The 22,500-nt window shown below is 39.9% G+C and overlaps 1 protein-coding gene across 1 annotated transcript; it reads left to right on the top strand.

The window, feature by feature from the left end:
* Positions 1–2: 2 nt before the first annotated feature.
* dthd1 (death domain containing 1) lies at positions 3–20,179 on the top strand. Its single transcript, XM_038730723.1, has 12 exons — positions 3–246; positions 2,820–3,133; positions 3,874–4,139; positions 5,040–5,571; positions 6,290–6,620; positions 8,521–8,700; positions 9,220–9,467; positions 10,070–10,225; positions 16,680–16,981; positions 17,963–18,213; positions 18,318–18,375; positions 19,349–20,179. Exons 3-12 carry the CDS (start codon positions 4,085–4,087, stop codon positions 19,690–19,692), a joined length of 2,457 nt encoding a protein of 818 aa, XP_038586651.1. The 5' UTR covers positions 3–246; positions 2,820–3,133; positions 3,874–4,084; the 3' UTR covers positions 19,693–20,179.
* The last annotated feature ends 2,321 nt before the right edge of the window (positions 20,180–22,500 follow it).

Consider the following 22,500-nt stretch of genomic DNA (forward strand, 5'->3'; position numbering starts at 1 on the left):
AGTTGTCAGGGCTCCCATGTTGTTCCTGCAGAAGTGAGTCTGAAGTAAGGCTGTTTGTAGAGTAAAAAGTGTGCTTGCATGTGATGAGCACAGGAGAATTGCAAAGTGGAGGCACTCCAGCTGTATTTTCTGGGAACGCTTGCATGCCCCAGCTTGATCCTACAGGCCCCAGGCTACGCATTACGCACAGGCAGGAATGCAGCAGGCTGCCTCGCACACCTATTAAAGTGATTCCTGAGGAAAGAGGTACACATTTTGTTTCATGATTTATTATGTTAGATTGCTTTTATTATGTTAGATTCCTTTGCTGCCTGTATACCAATAAGAATATGTATTTCAGATCTGACATGGGATTGACAGATTAACACTGTTGGCAAATAAACATATATATTAAATATTGTTTTATGGAAGGTGATAGACTACTACTACTGCTACTACTATCACTACTACTGGCAGCAGTTTAACGAATTCAAACAAACTTAAATTTATGCTTCAAGTTTTTTGTTATTCCAACTGTAAAAAAAAAAAGTTTAAATAAAACACCAATTCTTATATTAGGTAAAGCATCAAGACAAACAGCAGCAGTCTTTAACTATTCAACCCACTATTATTAATATAACGTCGTAATTTATGTCATATTTGTAATTAAAATATTAGTAAAAACATTTTTAATACCTTATTTTCATGATACATTTTTCTTCCTCCACCGATGTACTTTATTAATGCTAATAGAATAAAAAGAGATAAAGTAAGCAATATAAACTCAGTATGCAGAACTCACCACATGATGGTGACAGAGTGCTGGAGCTGCTGGATTCCAGTTAGCTGCTTCAGTTTCAGGGTGTTGCGTATGCTGGCTCAGTGACACACTGTCATGGCTTACTGGGACACTGAAAAGTGGTTTATAATTGTAGGGCCACATGTTTTTATGGTATACAATCTGGCTTCATACTAAAAGTACTGTGGTAATTAAAATCGTTATGTAATGTAACTCAGACAGCATGATATAATTTCCTAAGCCCATTTCCTGTTGATCTAAGGGCAGTTGCGCAACACTGAATTTATGCACAATTTCTTTCTTTACTTGAGTATTTTCATTTTACACTACTTTATACTTCGCTACTTTTCCAAGGTAATTATTGTACTTTTTACTCCATGACATTTAAATTTACATGCATTTAATGAATTTGTTAAAATATGATGCAGTACTTTACTGTTTACCAACCCCAGTCGCTAAAATTGGGAATTGTCAAATGACAACATTTACAAACTGCATCCAATATTACAATATATTGTTAATAATAAAGTGCTCTGAAATGAATGTTTCTAAATAAAGAGTATGTTTGCTTTTGCTGATAACACTTCTATAGGTAAGTGACATATTTTCAATGCAAATGTAAATGTAAATGTAAATGCTCCGTACTTGTATAGCGCCTTTCTAGTCTTTTCGACCACTCAAAGCGCTTTTACACTACATCTGCATTCACCAGTCACACACATTCATACACTGAGCCTAAGTGCTCAAACGGAAACTAACATTCACACTCATTCATACACTGGCGGAATAGCTGCCAGGGGCAAATCGGGGTTCAGCCAACCCGCTCTACCTCCTGAGCCACAGCCGCCCCCAATGCAGGGGGTTTACATGCAATGGAGTATTTTTAGACTTTGGTATTGATATGGTTTGACTTTTAAAGGATCTGAAAAAAACTAAATGACATACCCAGAGTGTTTGTACACATACAGTATCTAAAGATATATTGATCAGTGGTTGTCAAACTATTTCACTACAAGGAAAGCATATGAAACCCATGAACAAAATAACCTTACTTTTTGTCATTGTGTTACTTATGGACCCAACTTTGAGAACCACTGCTCAAGTTAGTATTTCCTGGCCTCCATCAACCTGGACCAGGAACCTTGGTGTTATCTTTGATCAGGACATATCCTTTAACTCCCCCATAAAACAAACTTCAAGGACTGCATTTTTCACCTATATGTAATATTGCAAAAATCAGACACATTCTTGATGCAGAAAAACTAGTCCACACATGTGTTACATCTAGGCTGAATTATTGCTATGCCTTACTATCAGGCTGCTCGAATAAGTCCGTTAAGTCTCTTCAGCTGACCCATAATGCTGCAGCATGTGTTCTGACAAGAACCAGGAAAAGAGATCATACTGTATTTATCCTGTATTAGTTTCTCACAACTGACTCCCTGTAAAATCATCTTTCTACTCACCTACAAAGCTCCTAATGGTCAGGCACCATTTTATCTTATAGAGGTCATCTGAATCAGAAGTAGTGTTTTACGCATACAAGGAATTTGCTTTGATGATAAGGTGCTACACGCAGACAACATGCAGTTGACATAAATAAATGTAGAATTATATGAATATGGAATAAACAAATGCAACTTATATAAGAATAATAAAAGAATAGAGAAAAACAATAATACTATTAGTACTCATGTAATAGTACTCATAGTACCTTAATTCCCCACCAGAGCCTTCAGCTCACAGAATGCAGGGTTACTTGTGGTTCCTAGAGTCTCCAAAAGTAGAGTGGGAGCCAGAGCGTTCAGCTTTCAAGCTCCTCTGCTGTGTAACCAGGTTCCAGTTTGGGTTCAGGAGGCAGACACCATCTCCACATTTAAGAGTAGGCTTAAGACTTTCCTCTTTGATAAAGTTTAAAGTTGGGGCTGGGCTCTTCATCTGTATGCATTCTAATACCATTAATGCATGTTACTAACTCGACTTCCTTCCTCTCCCGTGTTTTTTTGTGCACTCTCGTCTCTCCTTCTATCACTTTCTGCAGGTGTTTCTGGCTCTCAGAGCTGTAGAGTCTGGATCTGTGGCTTCCTGCTGCGTCCATGTTCCTGGTCCACGCCCACTGCTACAATTATCATTAGTCCAATTATTGTATTATTTGCTATTTTTACCTTTATTGATGTTTGCATTATAACTACTATCATTACTAGTGTTTTACATCTCTGTGTGGAACCTGCATTGTGCTGCTGCGTGTTCTCCTTTTGCTCTCTCTCTCTTTTCCACCCCCAGCTCTGTCAACCCAACCAGTCAAGGCAGTTTGCTGCCCACCCTGAGCGATGGTTCTCCTCGAGGTTTCTGCCTGTTAGGAAGTTTTTCATTGCCACTGTCGCTAAGTACTTGCTAGTGGTGGGAATTGTTGAATGTAAACAAGGTCTAGACCTGCTCTATATGAAAAGTTTAATGAGATAACAGTTGTTTATTTGCACCATATAAAGAAAATTGAATTGAATATGCCTTCAAAGCAAGTATTTAAAATAAAAAGTATTATCCAAAATTCATTGAGTGCCTGCCATATGTGGTTTTAAATGATTCAGGAGTGGGTGAAGTTAAAGTGCTGACATCTTTTTATTACTGCACATACAAGCAGTAAATGAGTGACAGAAGAATAGAAAAGAATGATGAGATGTCTGGAGGACAGCACTCTGTCTTCCTGTGAAGCTTTTGCTCTGTTTCTCCTCTTTTGTCCCTCCCTGCCACGCCTCCAGGGGTCGCCTTGGCAACATGTTTTACTGCTGGCAGCCATATAAATACAGCTTTGGCTCCTAAACTTGGAAAGCTGTACACAGTTTAACAGTCAATTCCAAGGACACCGCAGAAAAGGGAGCTTAAAACATAAAAGGAAGGAGATGCAGTGTATTTTAGTGAATATTTGATATTATTCATCATCATTTTGTTAAAGGAGTGAATTGCTTTTGTTATTTGCAACACAGGCTGACAAAAAGGGCACAAAAAAGGCCAGATTAGACAGATTTTCTGTACAGCATGGATGCAAATCTGCATGTGAATAAAGAGGTTGTTGAAGCTGAGTCTCTTCATGGCAGGAGGACAGAGGACAGTCTCCACAACGTGTTGACTGAAACTATTCGGGGGCTCAAAGCTGAGAAGGAGGATGAAGAGAGTGGACGAAATGCTGGTGAAGAGAAGGAGGAGAACGAGTGCAAGCAGAAAGTTCTCGGTGTGCTGAGGGAGCTGAGCGTTTTTCATTCAGACAGAGTGAAAACATGGGGCCAAGTTCTCAGAGAGTGTGCCCACATGCTTTGCTACTCTCCACCAGAGGGCAGTGATCAGCAACATCCATCTACAACGGGTATGTGAGTTGATCTGACTGATGCATGTCTTTCTCAGGCTTTTTGAGAAGTTAAAGGAGAAGTAGACAAAAAAGGTTCAGTTTGATTAAAAAAAAATACAGATTTGCAGTTGAAACTTTTGAAATTTATATATCTTAATATGTTTAGTCTTTGAAATGCCATGGGCGTAACTGCTAAAGAAGAAGCAGCAGAGTTGTAAAGTGTAGTGTAGTTAAATTTTCAATGGAATTTTAAATGTAAGCGTGGTGTAAGTGTAAGTGTTGATGATGAAAGACGTTAAAGGAGGAGTGAAAGTATCTTTTAAACTGCTGAAGTCAGTAAATAACATTGCTGAAAAGGCAGGTTGAAGAGAGGCACACTAAATGATTTTGTTTGTCAAATGCGTCAGCTCATTGTGAGCATGGGAAGGAATTGAAGTGTCAGTTAAAGTTGGACTCCTGAAAGTAGTTCAAGCGTCAGTGGAAGTTGCATGTATTACTATAAACATGTATGCATGAAAATTACTTTAAGTGTTGGTTGATGCTGAAGGACTGTAAGTGAGTTCAGGGCTCAGAGGGATTTTAATCTGAATCAGTCCAAAAGCCAAAGCCAGTTGAAGAGTCAGTTGAAACTAATTTGCTAAAAGGATCTGAAGTGTCGAAAGTTGATGAAGGAGGACCAAAATCTATTTGCAAGGCACATGCCCCGTACCCATATATGAACCACCACAACATTTGTCATAATTACATAGAAATACTAAAAAGTGTATCAAAATTAACACAGTCCACACAATACAATATAGTTAAATTGTTTTTTTGAATAAAATTTGCTCTCAAAAATGCTGTCTGTGAAGCAAAACTTATATTTTATTGTAATATACAACTCAATTGCCTATTTTCTACATGTCTGTTTTGTTTCAGATAGAGAAGTTAAAGTGAAACCTTGTTCAGACTCCTTCAGTAATATTTTTTTAAGTGTTGGGGAGGACATAAAGGACATTATAGACAAACTGAACACAATCATAACCAAGCTGGATGAAGAAATACACAAATTTTGTGCAGAGAAGGCCTCAACTGTGGATGCAGCACTTCAGGAGACCAGAGATCCAAAAGCATCAGAGCGACGTGAAGATGACAACAATCACCTGAACTCCCATGACCCCCTTGACTTTGACTCTGGGCATAAACAGGAGGCTGAAGATGGAGATGATCAAAGTCGTACAGTGCCATCACCAGACACTGAACAAACATCAGACACCAGATTCAGCAGGTCTGACTGCAGCAATGTGGAAGAGACAGGGAAAGAATTGGAGGTCAAAGGTCAAGGGAGTGATAACGAGGACTGTGTTTCTCCAAAAAGTCAGACAGATTTCCTGGAGGAGACAGAAAAGTACACAAACAGGGTACATGACAAGAGCAAAGAGGAGACAAACATGGAATGGATCACAGTAGGGTACGTTGACGAAATAATCTCCTTTTTATCCCCATTAACCCTTAAACATAGAGTTCCAAAATAACTTTTTGTCAGTCTGAACTATGTTTGGCTGAACAGCATGAGATAGAACATTATTGTAATATTGCATTTGTTACGGAGAGTAACGTAGTTCATTTTGCTGTTCTGACAGCATAAATGCTATTTAACATAGTTGATTTTAAAAGCTAGTGACACCCCCCCCCCAAAAAAAAGCATCCCATTCTTTATCCAACATGGGTCCAGCCTGTGAGTCTGGACATGATTTGATTCCTCCCCCTCCTGCTCACTGATATGGAAGTAAACCGCAATGGTTTATCACGCGTTTTGACCACAGTTACTGTCAGGTCAATGCCCACATTTGTCCAAAAGCCAAACAAATCAGGGAAATTTAGATCAGAAGGACAGGCCACTTCTGAGAGAAGCTGATATGGAAATGTGTGTGCTCCAGTATTTCAGAAATATTTATTATATATATATATGTTAACGGTAGCTTAAAGATGAAAAAAACAATATGTCTACTATAAATTCTACTCCTACTACTACTACTTAAGAGTCAAATTAATGGTGCAGGGAGAAAAATATGCAATTTGAAGCGGTTCTTCAGTGCAGAATATAGCAGTTTGGTCTTTAAAATCTTATCTGTACATCATGAGCTTTGTGTCTCTGTACCTACATCTATTTTAAAAATGATTTCTAGGCTCGCTGGTCAGCAGGAGGACAGCCGTTCAGATGTACCAGACGCATGTTTTATCAGAGCACCCAAGGGCGTGGCCGAAGTCCTGAGATATGAGGTGGCCGACACCCTGAGCGGCCTCATGGTGACCGGCTCAGAGGAGCTGGTCAGCAGAGTGATCAGGGTCAAAGCTCAGGATGAAGCTAACTTCCACTTCCCCGTGACCGTGGCCGTGCCTTTCTGCGCACGTTACCGCGGCAACTACAAGGATGTAGCTGTAAAGATAGTTGATGGGGGGATGAGGGCAAGCTACGTCACTCCTGTAACAACAGAGGGCACCTATGGAGGGCAGAGGGTAAAGTTCTCCATTACTTATGTTTTAAAGACTAATTTTCATTGTATATGCCATTAACCAAAAAAATGTTTTTCATGACTGCTACTCAATTTTCTTTACCTTTTGTTTAGACAGGAAGTATCCTAAGATATATTATCCATTTTCAAGACAGACCTGGCCAAAATGGCACTGTAGAGTAGTTTGCACAAAGTCTGTGTGGCGTTTAAAGGTATTACCAAATTATGTTTGTCTTCTAAATTGGTCCAAGCCCAGTTTTGCCAAGTTCAAAACAGAATCCTGAAGATTATCTGACTGCAGAAATAAAAACATAATTGTATTTTTCCATTTTAACAAGGTTATCGATTTGAATAATGAAGTTTAATTTTTCATCCAGCCACACTTCAAGGAGATATATAAGGAGACCTTTTCTAATTCCCTCCCCCCTGTTGTTGGAAGAGCAATGTTCCACATTTTGTACAGAATGGGCATGATTTCTGGAGAAAGTTATACCTTTGTTTTTATTTTGTTTATTTTTGTGTATTCATTGTTATTCATGTGAAAGATACTTTGGAGGTCAGTAATTACTTGATTTAGACAAGCACCAACTGCAATCATCTGTCTGGATCAAGGTTATTATAGTTTTGTATTCGTTAGATTTTATTTTACTTTTTGTTTTCAATTTCAGTTTAATTCAATTCACTTCAATTTTATTTATATAAGTTTATTTTTTACTTTTTCTACTTTTGTCATGTATATTTGTTGTCTATTGTGGAAAGCACTTTGGTCAAATAGTGTTGTTTTTAAATGCGCTATATAAATAAACTTGAACTTGAGTATTAATATGACTGGGAGGGATGGATTCATTTAGGCTAACATATTCTCCATCACCCAGCCAGGTTTCAGTAAGACAAAATAAATCAATATCATAATCTGATATTAGTTCATTTACTAGCACACCTTTAGAAGAGAGAGATCTGATGTTTAAGACTGTTTAACTCTCCTATTCGTTTGCTCTATTGCTCTTGTGGTTTTAATTTTTATGAGGTTTTTATGTACAGCTCCTCTTCTGTTTACTTTTGATTTAAATAATTTCGATGGTCAGGGGGCAGACACCGTCACTATAGGATTTTCACTAAGTAACTCCTGAAATGGAGGAGCAGAGAAGTGTGTTAGACTGCGACTCTGCGTAGGGTTTTGGGTGGGTAACTGCTGAATTAGAAGGGCAGAGATGTGTGTTAGACTGCGACTCTGCCTCCTGGTCTCAACTCTGGGTTGTCATGGATTTGGTCCACTAATAAACTTGGCCAGATTTCTAGAAATGAGAGCTGCTCCTTCCCAAGTGGGATGGACGCCGTCTCTCCGAATCAGACCAGGTCTTCCCCAGAAAGTCTGGCAATGATCTACAAATCCCACATCGTAGTTTAGTGGGTTTGCTAGTTTAGTTTAGTAAAAAAAAAATTAAATGCTTAGTTTTAGTTTTGTTTTATTTATTAAGCTAAGAAATTGGAAGACAGATTTTGTATCCACCTAAAATACTAGGCTTATGTAGGCCCTATGAAATAAATTGACAAAAACAAAAACTAAAGACATTTAATCTCTAATTTTATTTTATTTTAGTTAGTTTTGCACACAGAAAAAAACAGTTTCAGTTAGTTGTTCGTTGTTTGTAAAGCCTCATTTTTTATAGTTATTTCAGTTAATGAAAATGTTATTTCACACCCAGTTTTCATTATTTTATTAGTTTTTGTTAACGATGATAACTTTGATCTGGATGAACCTTCCCATATTGTTTCTAAAAATGGAAAACAGAACAGGTGCTAATATAGAGCCCTGTGGTGCACCTTTTCTGAATTTAAAATTATCAACATGAACACTTTGTGTTCTCTCTGTTTTATTTCTGTTTTGTTTACCTCTTTATCAGGGCTCATTTGCAGAGGTGAGGGTGTACTCCCTGGGCCTGTTTGCAGTAGTTTCCTGTCTCAAAAGAGAAAATTACACTGTTCCCACAAGGGGTTTGTCACTCAAGCTCCCCATGGACCCCCGAATCTGTCTTAACTACCTCCCAGGATCCTTCACTGCTCCAGTAATGGCACAAATAATGGTATGGAGATGATATGATCACTATCCATCTGCGTCCCACCTGACTTTTAATACAGCAGTCATTTTTCCTCAGCTGATTTGTTATGTATTGAGGGGCTGTTTGGGATTGAGAAGTGGATAAAAACGTCTGTAAATCTGAGATCCAGTCTTGGAAAAAGTAGGGGGGGAGATTTGATAAAAACAGAGACATAAGGGAAACAGAGACATAAAAAGCAAGTGAGGGATTGAGAAACAGACTGCTTATGATTCACAGACTTGAGTTTTCACAGATGTTTGCTGTGAGGTAGAAACATTTAATTGACTTCTGAGTCCAGTCATCTGTGAACTAACTTCACAACAGCAGGTTGTCGCTTGATCTTACATCAAAAAGCCAGCAGCTCCCCCTCTGCATGTCTCTCTTTGATAAAACAGCAGGCTGTCGGCAAAACAAAAGTGTAGAGAAAAAGACTGTTTACACAGAGCATCTCTGTCCAAACTGATGCTTAAACAATAATCAGAGCTCATTCCTCATCTGCCTCAGATCCAGCCTCTAGATGCCATCCTTCTGGCTGCCGTCAAGTCCAGAAGTGACGCCTATCACTCGGTGGTGTCTACAAGTCCACTACTCTACCTCACCCACCCATCCACTCAGCCACTGAGAAGACCCCTCACTCTCACCCTTCCCTGTCCCCCGAACCTTGAAAAGAAGAGGCACACAAGGGGACAAGGGGAGGAGCAAGAAGCTAGAGTTTCTCTACTGTGGGATCAACCTGCTTCTCACAAAAGAAGGTAGGTTAAGTGTGGCCACTTTTTGTACAGTAAATTTCTATGAACTGAAGCGTAGATATCAGAGGATCAGTGATAAAACATAAGATACCAGTGATGTAGAGGGCAGCTCCCAGATGAGAATGATTATTGCATTTACGGCTGAATAATGAATACAAATAAAGATTTTTAGCTATTCTATCAACGTGGCCAAAGGGATGTTGGTCTGTCAGTTGATCCACCTCGTCCAAACAGAAATTTCAACTAAAGATTACTGCAATTTTGTATAGACATTCATGGGTCCCAGACAATGTATCCTCAGGACTTTGGCGATCCCCTGACTTTTCCCTTAGCGCCACCATGAGTTTGACATTTGTGGTTTTAAGTGAAATATCTCAACAACTCAACTGTACTTGTGTTAAGTGTTAATTAGCTAGCTTCAGCATGCTAACAAGCTGAACTAAGATGATGAACATGGTAAACATTACACCTTAGAATATTTACTGTGAGCATGTTTGTGTGTTAACATTAACTGTCAGCATAGTTGTAGGCTCATAGTCGTGTTATTATTACATAATTATTATTATTATTATTATAAGATATTTTGTTATGAATGTTCCTGTCAGAGTCCTGGGTGCCTCTGTGAAGTCTAAGATGACCTCCAATGAGCTGCTGATTGTTCTGGGTTCAAGGGACAAGCAGTGGAGTGCTCTGGATAAAGTCACAGTCAGGAACCAGCAGAACGGACTGGTGTCCTTTGAGCTGACAGAGAACTTTGACAGGTTTGCAAAAAAAAGGTCTTCTTCTTTCATAAAATCATTATTCATGCAAATTCAATAAATAAAGTTGAGCTTCTCATTCTCCACAGTCATTTAAATAGTCCTTCAAACTTCAAACACAGTTGATCCAAATGGATTTATGAGACAGCCAGGAATTGGACCAAAACAGAAACACATACAGTCCCCTCCAAAAGTATTTGGATGGGAAGGCAAATTCCTTAGATTTTGTGTTTCACTGAAGATATTTGGGTTTAAGATCAAAAGTAAAGAGTATGAGACAAGAGTTCAGAATTTCAGCTTTCATTTCATGGTATTCACATCTAGATGTGTTAAACAACTCAGGACACACCACCCTTTGTTTGAACCCACCCATTCATTTCAAGAGAGGAAAAACTATTGGAACATGTGACTGAAAGATGTTTCTTGTTGCCCAGTTGTTGCCGTTTAGGTTGATTGTCCAAACATTAAATAGCTCTGCATGACTAGTCTAAGTTTTCATCCTTGGTTCAAACCTATAAAGACTGCATTTCCTGTTAAAGAGGATAAACCAACATGAAGACCAGAGAGCTATCTATGGGAGAAAAGCAAGCCACTGTCAAGCTGAGAAAAGATGGAAAATCGACCAGAGCCATCGGACAAACATTGGGCATAGCAAACAGTTTGGAATGTCTTGAAAAAGAAAGAAACTACTGGTGTACTGAGCAACAGACGTCGAACAGGTCGGCCAAGGAAAACAACAGTAGTTGACGACAGAAAGATCGTGAGAGCTGTGAAGAAAACCCCCAAAACATCAGTAAGTGACATCAACAATAACCTCCACAGTGCAGGGGTGAAGGTATCACAATCCACTGTTGGAAGAAGACTCAGAGAGCAGAAATATAGAGGACGCACCACAAGATGCAAACCACTCATCAGCAGGAAGAATCGGACGGCCAGATTGAAGTTTGCAAAGAATTACAGAGATGAGCTTCTGAAAGTTCTGAAAACACAATCTTATGGACTGATGAGACCAAAATGAATCTCTACCAAAGTGATGGAAAGGCTAAAGTGTGGAGAAAGAAAGGAACTGCTTATGATCCGAAGCATACAAGCTCATCTGTGAAGCATGGTGGAGGTAATGTCATGGCTTGGGCGTGCATGGCTGCTTCTGGAACAGGCTCATTAATATTTATTGATGATGTAACAGATGATGGTAGCAGTGTACAGAAACATTTTGTCTGCTAATTTATGGAGAAATGCATTGAAACTAATCGGGGGGAAGTTTATCATGCAGCATGACAATGACTCAAAGCACACTGCCAACAAAACAAACGACTTCATCAGGGGGAGAAAAGTGGTAGGTTTTAGACTGGCCAAGTCAATCACCTGACCTTAACCCAATATAGCATGCATTTCACCTCCTTAAGAGGAGACTGAAGGGAGAAACACCCCGAAACAAACTGAAAGAAGCTGCGGTAAAAGCCTGGAATAGCATCACAAATGAAGAATGCAACAGTTTGGTGATGTCGCTGAAATTCTGAACTCTTCTCTCATACTCATCTTTTGATCTTAAACCCAAAAGTCTTCAGTGAACAACAAAAACAAAGGAATTTGCGTTACCGTTCCAATACCTTTGGAGGGGACTGTATTTCAAGAAAGGCATACCAGCCCACTAATCAGGCCCGTCGTCAGGGGGGGGTCAAAGGGTAAAGATGACCCCGGCCCAAGGCCCAGCGGGGGCCCATGCAAAGGTTTATGGTTGACCCTTAAATGGGTCAAATCATAGGGAGGCAATTTCTGGCCAAAAAAAGTGTTAAGAAGCACCATGTGGTCTATGTATGACAGGCGAATGTGAGGAGATAATTTCGTGTTTCCCTTTATATTAATAATGACCCACAAGTTCCCCTGTAACAGCGTCAAGAAAATTGACCTACAGAAACACTAGTCAGCAGCACATTACAAGTCATAGGATACAGCTGCAATTATAGTTACAATACAATAAGATATACACAAAGCTTCTGTTTATATTATTATCATTTTAGCGGACACAGCCATATACTCTGCAGTTTTTCAGTTCTGCGCATAATTTGACCAGTACTTTGATTAATGTAGTCCTCAAGATTGAATTTGATAGATGAAGTATGTTTATTTGTTCACTCCTAATTTGATTTTATGATTTCTTCAATGTTTGATTTTACTTTTCTCTAATCACTCAATCACTGTTTTTAAAAACCGGGCCGACGATCGGCCCATAACGCACGGACAGCGGCCCATTGGGTAATTTTCTATACTGACATTGGGCTGGCCCAATCACAACTCTTACTAGCCTCCACGCCCTCTGGTTTCTGTTTCTTGCTTTGCAGGCCAAAAAAGGCACTTGGAGGAGTAAAAGAGCTGTGGTGGCGTGGGTTAGCGAGACAGGGGGACAAAGTGACAGGGCAGAGTGAGAGAGAGAGCAGGAGGAGAGTGGAGGTGAAGCGGTAAGCATGGAGTAGCTGTAGGGAGGGAGGGTCATTTACACTGGGGACATGTAGCCACCACTTAAAGCATTTGTTAAAAATGTTATGAAAAGTAGGTTGCACCAAGAAATGTTAATTAACAAATAAAAATGCTGTGAGAAAGGTTTATTTGCACTTACGAAAACCTGCAATGCAATGTAAATATAGAAGAAACCTCTGCGTTGTCCAAAAAAGTAACAGTAAGCAAAATAATAAGCTACTGATTACTGCATTATATTTTATTATATTTTTATATTGTGAATTGTCACCTACCAGACATTTCCACCATAAATTGGTGCCGAAAATGTCTCCAGAATGCAGGAAATGAAGTGTTTAATGCTAAAAATCTTCTGGGGAAGGACCCCCATACCCCTCAATCAAGTTTTATATTTTTTCTAAATAGTAGGGCTATTAAAATCCTTTCTTGTCTTATAGTCATGGACACCAATCTTGTGCAATGTCACGTCTCAGTGTTTCTTCACACCCCTAATCCGACCCCCTAAATGGAACGAGGGTGTGTTGGTTAGGGGTTCTCCGACCGATTTTGGTGGGCCACCTCGGCCAAAAAAGTCATGGCCAATTTTTTGTCCTAGTCCAGCCCTGCACTCAATCACTGAAGGGCATTTTTTTCTCTCCTTGTCTTGTTTTAGGTTAAAATGAGAAACATAAATGTCACAGTCAAAAAAATTTTTTTTTAATTGACTTGACCTTTTGTGCTTTATAATCATATTGAGTAACTGGATAGACAGTATATGCAGGTATGTTCTGGATGGGACTATAACACCGAGTTTGGAAATGGTCATTAGGGACTCCGTCTGTGTCACTATAAGGCTAATGGCCAAGAGCTTCTTTGAAATTGCTCATGTTTGTATAAAAACTAAGGGTGGTTTGAGGTGGTGCTGGAGTGGGTGTCGATGAGGTGGATCAATTTGAAAAATGTTGTCCCCCTGTCCATAATTCCTATTGGCGGACCTGCCACTAACACACACACAGAATCAGTATAAGAGACTGTGCACACTTTTCTTAGACAGATTGGATAAAGCTAACAAGGAGCCACTGCAGGGAGGCAAGAGAAAAGGTAATATGGTTTTGTGATCTTGTTAGAAGCCTTGCTGCAGTGTTCTGGACCAGGCCTGGGTGAAAATTTTGAGAGTTACAGCAAATTACATGTGAAAGCCTGGATTATTTTCTCCAAGTCGGATAAAGACAAAAAAAGGTCCTCAATTTAGAAATGAATCAGAGTGGAAGCACGGCCATTTTTCCCCCCTCTTTTTTTGCTAGCAAAACTCAAACTTCTAGTTACTGTATGATAAAAGAGTAAACTGGGCCACTTTTAGAGTCTTTATTATGAGCATGACTGCAGCACTTGGTGGATATATTGCTGTACCTTCCAACCTAAACAGATCACAGCACAAACTGCAATATGAGGCAGAAACATCCAAAGAAGGACTATAGAGAGCGCAGACAAGGCCACGGTCAGACTCGTAGGGACGCTTGTGGCATCATTTATGGCGGATGCAGTGCTGATTTGTCCAGGTTGTCCGCCCAGCAAAAGAAAAACCTGAGGAACATACAATCTTGTATCAAAAGATGACCCTTAACAGTATCCCACAAATACTTGAGTTGTGTTTTGATGCCAAACTGCAACAATCTTCTGTCTCTTACCACGTCTCCTCGGACCTGTGCCTCACTGCTGAAGTTGATTAACCACTGTAGCTGATTTGAAGGATTGTAGGTTTTCAGCTTGCTGCTATTGTTTCCCATGAACAGTGTCTGAATGGGCTAGCCGCTCCCACCACAAATGAGGATGTAATATATCCTGCATCTGACCACAGAACAGGAAAAATACCCTCAGGCATCACAGATGAATCATAATGAAACCAAAATAGTTTTCATTTGATTATATACCTTTTCGCTGAGATGCTGTTAGCCAAGGTCGACTCCAGGGTTGTCGTCTTCTCAGGGGACACAGGGAACCAGCATAAGACCTTGAAATCTGGAGTTCCTCGCGGTGCTGTTCTTGTCATATCAAGGAGGCTGTTGAAGCTGGAAAACACACAGAGGCCCAAAACATTTTTTGATGAAGATTTGAATTTGGCCCACCAAAAATAAATGCATATTATTTTGTTTATGAACTCTCTTCAACACCTGTCAGTGAAATGCAGCCTTTTTAGTTTCCGTTTTGACATGGCACTACCCTGAAAGACATGCAAAACCACATTAGTAAATGACTGCAATGACTGTAATAATCAGTCATATATGCATGTTTTGAAGTATTCCTATTAAGATTAGGAAAGATTAAATGATTATGTTGACCAAAAAAAGTGTTTATTGTACTTTAGTTGAACAGTTACAGTTTTCTCACAACATGTATTTGGTATCGGAGGCCCATTAGCCCGATAAGTGTATTTGACAGGCGCAGCAGGTTAGCCGGGTCCTGGGCCGCCCTCACAGCCACGTCCACACACCAAACACCAGCAGTGACGGTCACCAGGAGTCCTCCCACAACATAGAGGAGGTAGAAAACATTGCCCCTGGCCACACAGAGAGAGAGAGAGAGAGAAAATAAAGGAGTGTGGATATCCATATTTGAAGACAGCTATTCTGTTTTGAAATCCTGTGAGAATCACAGATCCTTACTTGTGGACAATTAGCTCTGGTGGAAACTTCACCATGAATGGGGGGTTTTCAATGCATGAGGCCCCACGGGAATAATTCTGACCCTGGATATGCTAGAGTGGGAAACATGAAATATTTATATTATATATTTGAGACACTGGTTTTTACTCCTCCCTTAAATAGTTTTACTGTTTTCAGTGAAACTAGCAGTGGTGGTACCTTCTAGAGCAACAGGCAATCGAGGAAGCCTTACAGGACTGTCCAAATATTGCATTTTTGTCATGTTTAGTGAAAACCACCACAAATTCTATGGAGAATTGTTTTATCTCACACAAAATAAAAAGACAAAACCTAAACAAAACCTTTAAAGCAACACTTACTTTATCTTAATGTAATTTTTTTATTTGTAATGGATCTTGTAAAATCTTAAACATAAATGTTAACATTTAATGTGTTGTACCAGAGTTAGCTGAAAGCTACATACATACATTAACAGAGAAGCACTAAACAAACAGGACAATAATGACACACAACAGTACTTCACACACACCTTAGAAGCAGGTTGTGTATTACTTGTAAACATAGGCGTGATTCCTTTAGTTGAGTTGGTTTAGCAACAGTTTTGTTGTAGTTTGCTAATATTTGCTAATACCCTTAATATATAATAACACATTTATCACACTTATAACCACTAAATACTTCAGCAAGACATTGTCTACAAGTACTCACCACTCATGCAGCCACTTCGCCACCACTCCGGACTTCTGTGCCTTTCACTTAGACATGTTCAGTCTAAGGAACAGATAAGAAAAGAAATGTGGAACAGTACAACTATCCGGACTTACAGCAAGCTGTTCTTTACATAAGAGGTTTAAGAAATGCAGTATGGATAAATGGGGGGCCTAAATGCCTTGAATTCCAGACTTTAGTATTCTTCTTAGTTCTGTCAGAGCTTAAGTAGATGGTAAAAATGTGACGTAATCTCTAAAGAAGTCATAGGCAGTGAGGAAATAAAGGTATTTGATTGACTTTCTGTTATAAGTCTAAAAAACTGAATCAAGGATGTTAGACATTTTTGTGAATTGTCACTTCCTTTTAATAAGGATGGATTCTCATGATTTCTCGCCTGATTTATAACTCTCCTCGCCTTTGTTATCTAAAACAGCTTCCTCAAGGAGTAATACAGTAGTTAATATGAATTCTTAACTCTGTCTTTAAGTATATTAAGTCTGTATGTAGGCCCACGATAACGGACTCATCTCGTCCTTCTATTCAGCGAGCAATCTAATCTCTCCGCTGAGCTCAACTTGTTAACTTTGCTCCTGTCTCTGACTGTCTGCCTCTCCTCTCCCTCCCCTCAGACTGCTGGTGGTTCGTCTCCTCTCTCCGCTGCAGCCTCGCCACCTCACCTTCCTGGCAGAGGAGCTAGAGGAGTCAGTCTGCCGCCACGCCGTCACAGTCGTCCTCCAGCATAGACAGGACGAGCCTCACGCCGTCCTGGTGGCTGCTCTGCCCAGCAGAGACCTCGGCTGGGAGCTGTCCAAACTGCGAGCCCAGGGCTACAGCGGCCTCCCGGAGAGCTCGCCGGAGATCTCCATGTGTGAGGGAGACCTGCTCCTGCTCCGTTTCAGTGGCAACATCACCTCCACAGGAAGGGTGTCAGGTTGACTTACTGACTCATTAAAAAAAAGTTCCATATCATGACAATGACAAAAAAAAAAAAAAAAAAACGAGGTGCAAATATATCTCCTGATTGGTCTTTGCTGTTAGTCTGATGGCCTGTCTATTGGTTTTCTTTGCCATTACATTTTGTAGAGACAGTCAAGGTTCCCAGAGGATGAATCCTAACTGACTTTTCATCGAGCACCATCATCATTTATGACCAAATAGCTGCAAATCTGTTGACATTCCCATCTGCCCTCATTGTAGTTTGCATATTGTGTTAATTTTGAAATGTTAGCATGCTCTTGTAAATAATATTTACCACTCCAGGTAGTAGGAAAATATCCAGCATGGAATACACAGCAAAACATACCTGACATTGGCAAATAATAAACCTCCAAGTAAATGATAGCAACACCATGTTAGCATAGTGAGCTGACATTAGCATGTAGCTCAAAGCGCAGTCTCACAAAACAGCTAGCATGGCGGTAGACTCTTGTTTCACATATTGTTGCCTTTTGAACGTGTGTAATTTCTTTTTTCCATCTGAAGAGCCTTCTCTTTTGTCAGTATGCAGGCATTGTTTCAAGCGGGAAAAAGATAAATATTGATTCACATAAGACTTGACATGTTCGAGTAAATCTATTAGCAGGTTTCCTTTTGCCATATCCAGGAAACCAAACCTACTTCACCAAAAATCAAACTTGGTATGTTTGACTGAAAAAAGCGCAACACATGTTTTAAATCTACAGTTTATTTAAAGAAAATAATGCTTGTAACCTGATCGGAGTTTTGATGCAAAAAAACACACACAATTCAATTTTGGCTCAGTTGGTTGGAGCGACAACATTGAGACAGTATTTTAGTTGTAGGCTACAGACAAGAGTCTTTTTAAAGATATTTGTTGAATGATGAATAAATAAAAATCAAGTAGTTAACAAGCTGCATGTAACTTAGAGTCATGTATGTCCATGTTTTACAGCAGGAACACAAAACGACCATCATGTCCCACACGGGCGAATCACCTTCCACAGTCAGCAGAAGAATCACCTCTTGGTGCATCTAACAGAAGTGGACCCATTTGGGAACTACAGCTCCCCTTACTACAAGGGCACCGCCATGTTTTATAAGGTCGCCAAAGGTCAGTTGGAGTGGCGAGGTGATGATCCAGTCCTGACAGACACGAAGCTCCTTGGAGATCCCGTCTGTAAGGTGCCTCTGACTTTACCCAAGGTGCAGAAACACTTACAGGGAATGCTGCATTAAACTTGGTGGTGTTAAAACTGTGACCTTCACAAGAAAAGAGCATATTGACATTTTATTCTGTTTCATTTCAGAAAGTGAGAACTATTAATCGACCCGTCATAGCTCGGGTGAAGTTATGCGAGGAGACAGGTGAGTGACATGTTTTTATCTGTCGTTGCTTTAGTGTGAAGTTCTCATTGCTGTGGAGCTGCTCGTTGCCTTGACATTGATTGGATAATTCATTATTATCATTTCATCAGACAGTCAAGAGTGTTTTGTGTTTTTGTTGCAAAGTAATTCTGTTCAGTTTTGAGGCACTTGTACTTTACTTGAGTGTTTCCGTTCTCCACTACTCACCTGGGAGGTTACATTCACCACATTTTAGAAGTTAATATTGTAATTTTTACTTCTCCACAAGTATCTGACAGCTCTTGCTACTAGTTGCTTTGCATATTTTGCAGATTATTGTTCATATGAAACATACACAGCTTTTCCAACAAGATTCATTGTGCAGCTGAAAAACAATATCCATCATCATTATGTTATTTTACCTGGTTTTATTTTATTATTTAAAAAAAGTACAAATCTAGGGCAGCATCCCTGCTTTGTTTTGTCTTGATTCAAGATACATCTGCTTGTTTCAGAGCAGTTTTTAAAAAATATAAAATTTAAAACATGTTGAAATGTTTCGTACTGGAAACCAATGTCCTCACCTTATTGCAAGCAGTATGAAAGGGTCACATCTCCATAATGAGTACTTTTACTTTTGTTACGTTAAGTACATTTTTTATTAAAAAATAATTAACAACTTTTGTTTTACACCTCTGAAGTGTTTGGTTACATGTAATGTGTTACAGTTGAACACAATTTACGGCATCACTTTGATTATTTTACATATATAATTTTGCCTACATTTGCTATATTTTGATATCTGTACTGTATAGATGCAGTATTGTCTCAACCATATCGCCCAACACCAGACAATAAAAATACTAACTTCCCAGATCTTTTTCTTATTTTCCCAAACAAGCTGTTATACTTTAAAATATAAATAACTTAACATTCAGTGCACCAGAAAAGGATGTGCCTTACCTCCATCCTTCATCTCTTACCTTCCTACCAGACTCCCTGTCAGACTCTCTTCTTCTCTGGCTGTCCGGGGAGCTTTCAGAGGAGGAAGTAGCCCTTCTGGTGCTCTCCCTGCGTCTCCGCCGTAGCGCCGCTCAGCTGGTGAAGCTCAGGGCTGGGGACAGCCTGTCCACCCAGGCCTTCCATGTCCTGGCCATGTGGAGGAGGGGGCTGCCTGCTGCCACACACCAACCCAAGGCCTCTCAACTGGCTCACTGCTTAGCCAAGAGCGGCCGGCCAGACCTGGCCAGAGAGCTGCTGCTGCGACAGGCTGCAGCCACCAGGAAGAGCTTGCTGGAACAAGGAAGCTTAAAAAGTAGAAATCACACTGCTTTTTAATTTCTGCTTTTAGTCAGGGCATGTGTGCCTGCCAAATGAGTCGGTGGCAGTGTTTTGTTTCGTCCACAAGGGGTCAGCATTGGACTGTGAGATTCCGCGCTCTCTTCCAGACTTCAGTTGATTATGTCTGTGAGTTCACATAGTGTTTTTTAGAGGCCTGAAGACTATATGAAGATTGTTGTGTAAAAAAGAGAAATGTGTGAAAAGATTTATCTGATTTTGTACAGCAAATTTCTTTTTCTCTGCTTGTCTCATGACCGTTCGTATTTGTCTTGTGACCCCTTAGGGATCCCAAACACTGAGTGAGACATTCAGACAATCACGGTCGGGTATTAGAAAGTATAATTCGTTTAGCCATTTCTAACTGACACCCTACCTCATATTATGTGTTGCAATGCAATAAATCTCAACAATCTGATGCTAGATACAATTGAAGATAATTATCTACAACCATGACTTGATTCAGTATTAAAATAATAAAACAAAACTTACTGAGCTGTGACCTATTTTCAGCTCCCTGACAGAGTCTTCTTGAAGACTGACAGTTGATAACTGATTGGATAGCAAAGGCTAGTTTCTTAGCATAAGAATGGACATCTATGTTTTTATATGAGATATACGAAAAATATGTATCACTTTTGAATGTTTTTGAAGGTGTCTTTTGAAACAAAAAATGCTGATGTACATTCAAATCCTCTGCATATTTTAATGTGTGCAACTACCTAAAGTACAGTAACCTAGTAAGTAGTAAGTAAGTACTACTTAGTAAGTAGTAAGTAAGTACTACTTACAGTAGTAAGCTAATTAGTAGTGGTAAGTTAGTTAATAGAAAGTAGTAGTAGCCTAAGTAGTAAGCCAGTTAGTCATTAGTAGTAGCCTAAATAGTTAGAAGTGAGTAGTAAGCTAGTAAGTAATTATAAGTAACTTAGTAGTAAGTAAAGTAAAAGAGTGGTCATCCACTTATCGAAAGGTCAGTGGTTTGATCCGGTGCTGCCTTGTCGAAAATATGCTACAGTAGCGCGAATCGATAGCACAGTCTATCGATTCGCTCTGCCCTCGGGAAAAATGCTACCTTATGTGTTCCCATTTCCAATCCCATAAAGTTATACCTCACAGTATTATGACATCTCCTGTTTTTGAGCATATTTTGATTCTCTATTATAACATCATAATTTAAGTTTTCAGGGGTAGCATATTCTGATAGACTAATAACCCCTATCAGGTACTGCTCCCACTTTAGAATAATTTTATGTTGCACCACTACTCACTTCATGTATACTGTAAGGAGATCGGGAGCATGTTGAAAAACTATATTATCACATCTTTATTTAAGATGTCACATGTCGCAGAAATTGATTGGCATTTACAGTCGGCAGTAGCGCCAAATGGGTGTTTACGCCCCCACCCTGTCATGCAGACTCTGTGCTGACTGGTTCAGCTCTCAAAGTCAATTAAAAAATTTTTTTTACAAAAAGACTGCTTCAGCTCTCAGTGAGTGAACACGGCAGCCGGACGGGGTTTGAGCACAGACTCCGAGACCAACAGAGGCCAGTTTGACCCCTGGGAATACAGTACAGAGGTGGTTTTTTTGCCGGTGTTCTGACGATCTATGCTGCCGTAGCGCAAATCGACAGCAGAGTCTATCGAGTCGCTCTGCCCTATCGAAAAATGCTGCCTTATGTGTTCCCTTTTCCAATCCCATAAAGTTATAACTCTCACAGTCTTATGACATATTCTGTTTTTTGATTATATTATAACATCATTTCAGGGGTAGCGTATTCTGATAGACTAATATCCCCTATCAAATAATGCTCCCACCACAGAATCATTTTATATTGCATTGAAATACTATATTATGCCATCTTTATTTAAGATATCAGGGGTAGTATATTCTGATAGACTAGTAATGAATTTTTATTTTTTTTGATGTTACTGACGATCAGCCACTTTCTCGATGGCTTTGCCAACAGCAAGGTTGCACAGATTTATGGGCGTGGAAACAGACCACGCTTGTGGGTCATACGCATGCGCAGAACCGCTAGTAGTACATCTCGATAGGTAGCATAAATCGACAGAACACGCTGGGTTAACCAGGCACAGATACAGGCAGATAGGCAACAGTTAGCGGTTAAGTAAAGCTATCCATCAAGGAACTCTGTGTAAATCATCTCAGTGCTGGATTCCCTGTTGGTCTTTGAGGCTGTGTTCGGTCCTGTTCATGCTGTGTTTCATTGGGAGGCTGCTGAGCGATGTTTCGTTGCCTGCTCGCCCTGCTACGGTTCCCAATCAGGCGCCGCACTCCGCAGTCACCCCCCACTCCCCAGTAATCCAAAAGTAAAGTAATCAGGTTACATTACTTTTATTTTGTGGTACTTGGATTACATTCCTAATTACATTTTTAACAAGTTAGTAGTTGTACCGAATTACATTTTTAAACCTGTTGAACACCGACACCCCTGGTATCGGGGGCAGCACACGATCGTCAAAAAACCGCTGATGTACGTTTGTGATTTTCACCGTTTTCAGTCCAAAAATCAGCCGAATTGTCACTAAAGATATCTCCGGCCGCCATCTTGATTATTGCGCATTACATGGGAGCGGTGCCTGCCATCTCTCGCCGTTTTCTGCAGAGCAGGAGAAGTGCCACTTTAAAACACACAGACTTTTTCGCTGTCTGGTTTTGTAGTAGCTACACAGACATCCAATGTCTATACTCAATCCGGATCGACTGATGCCCCTCCCCATCACTGCCTGGGAGTACTTTTGGTGACAGAAATGTTGATGAATATTCACTGTTTTTATCAATAT

The sequence above is a fragment of the Micropterus salmoides genome, unplaced genomic scaffold (assembly GCF_014851395.1).
Source record: "Micropterus salmoides isolate LMB-PRFRI ecotype aquatic unplaced genomic scaffold, ASM1485139v1 Ms_hic_scaffold_2, whole genome shotgun sequence".
NCBI classification, from domain to species: Eukaryota; Metazoa; Chordata; class Actinopteri; order Centrarchiformes; family Centrarchidae; genus Micropterus; species Micropterus salmoides.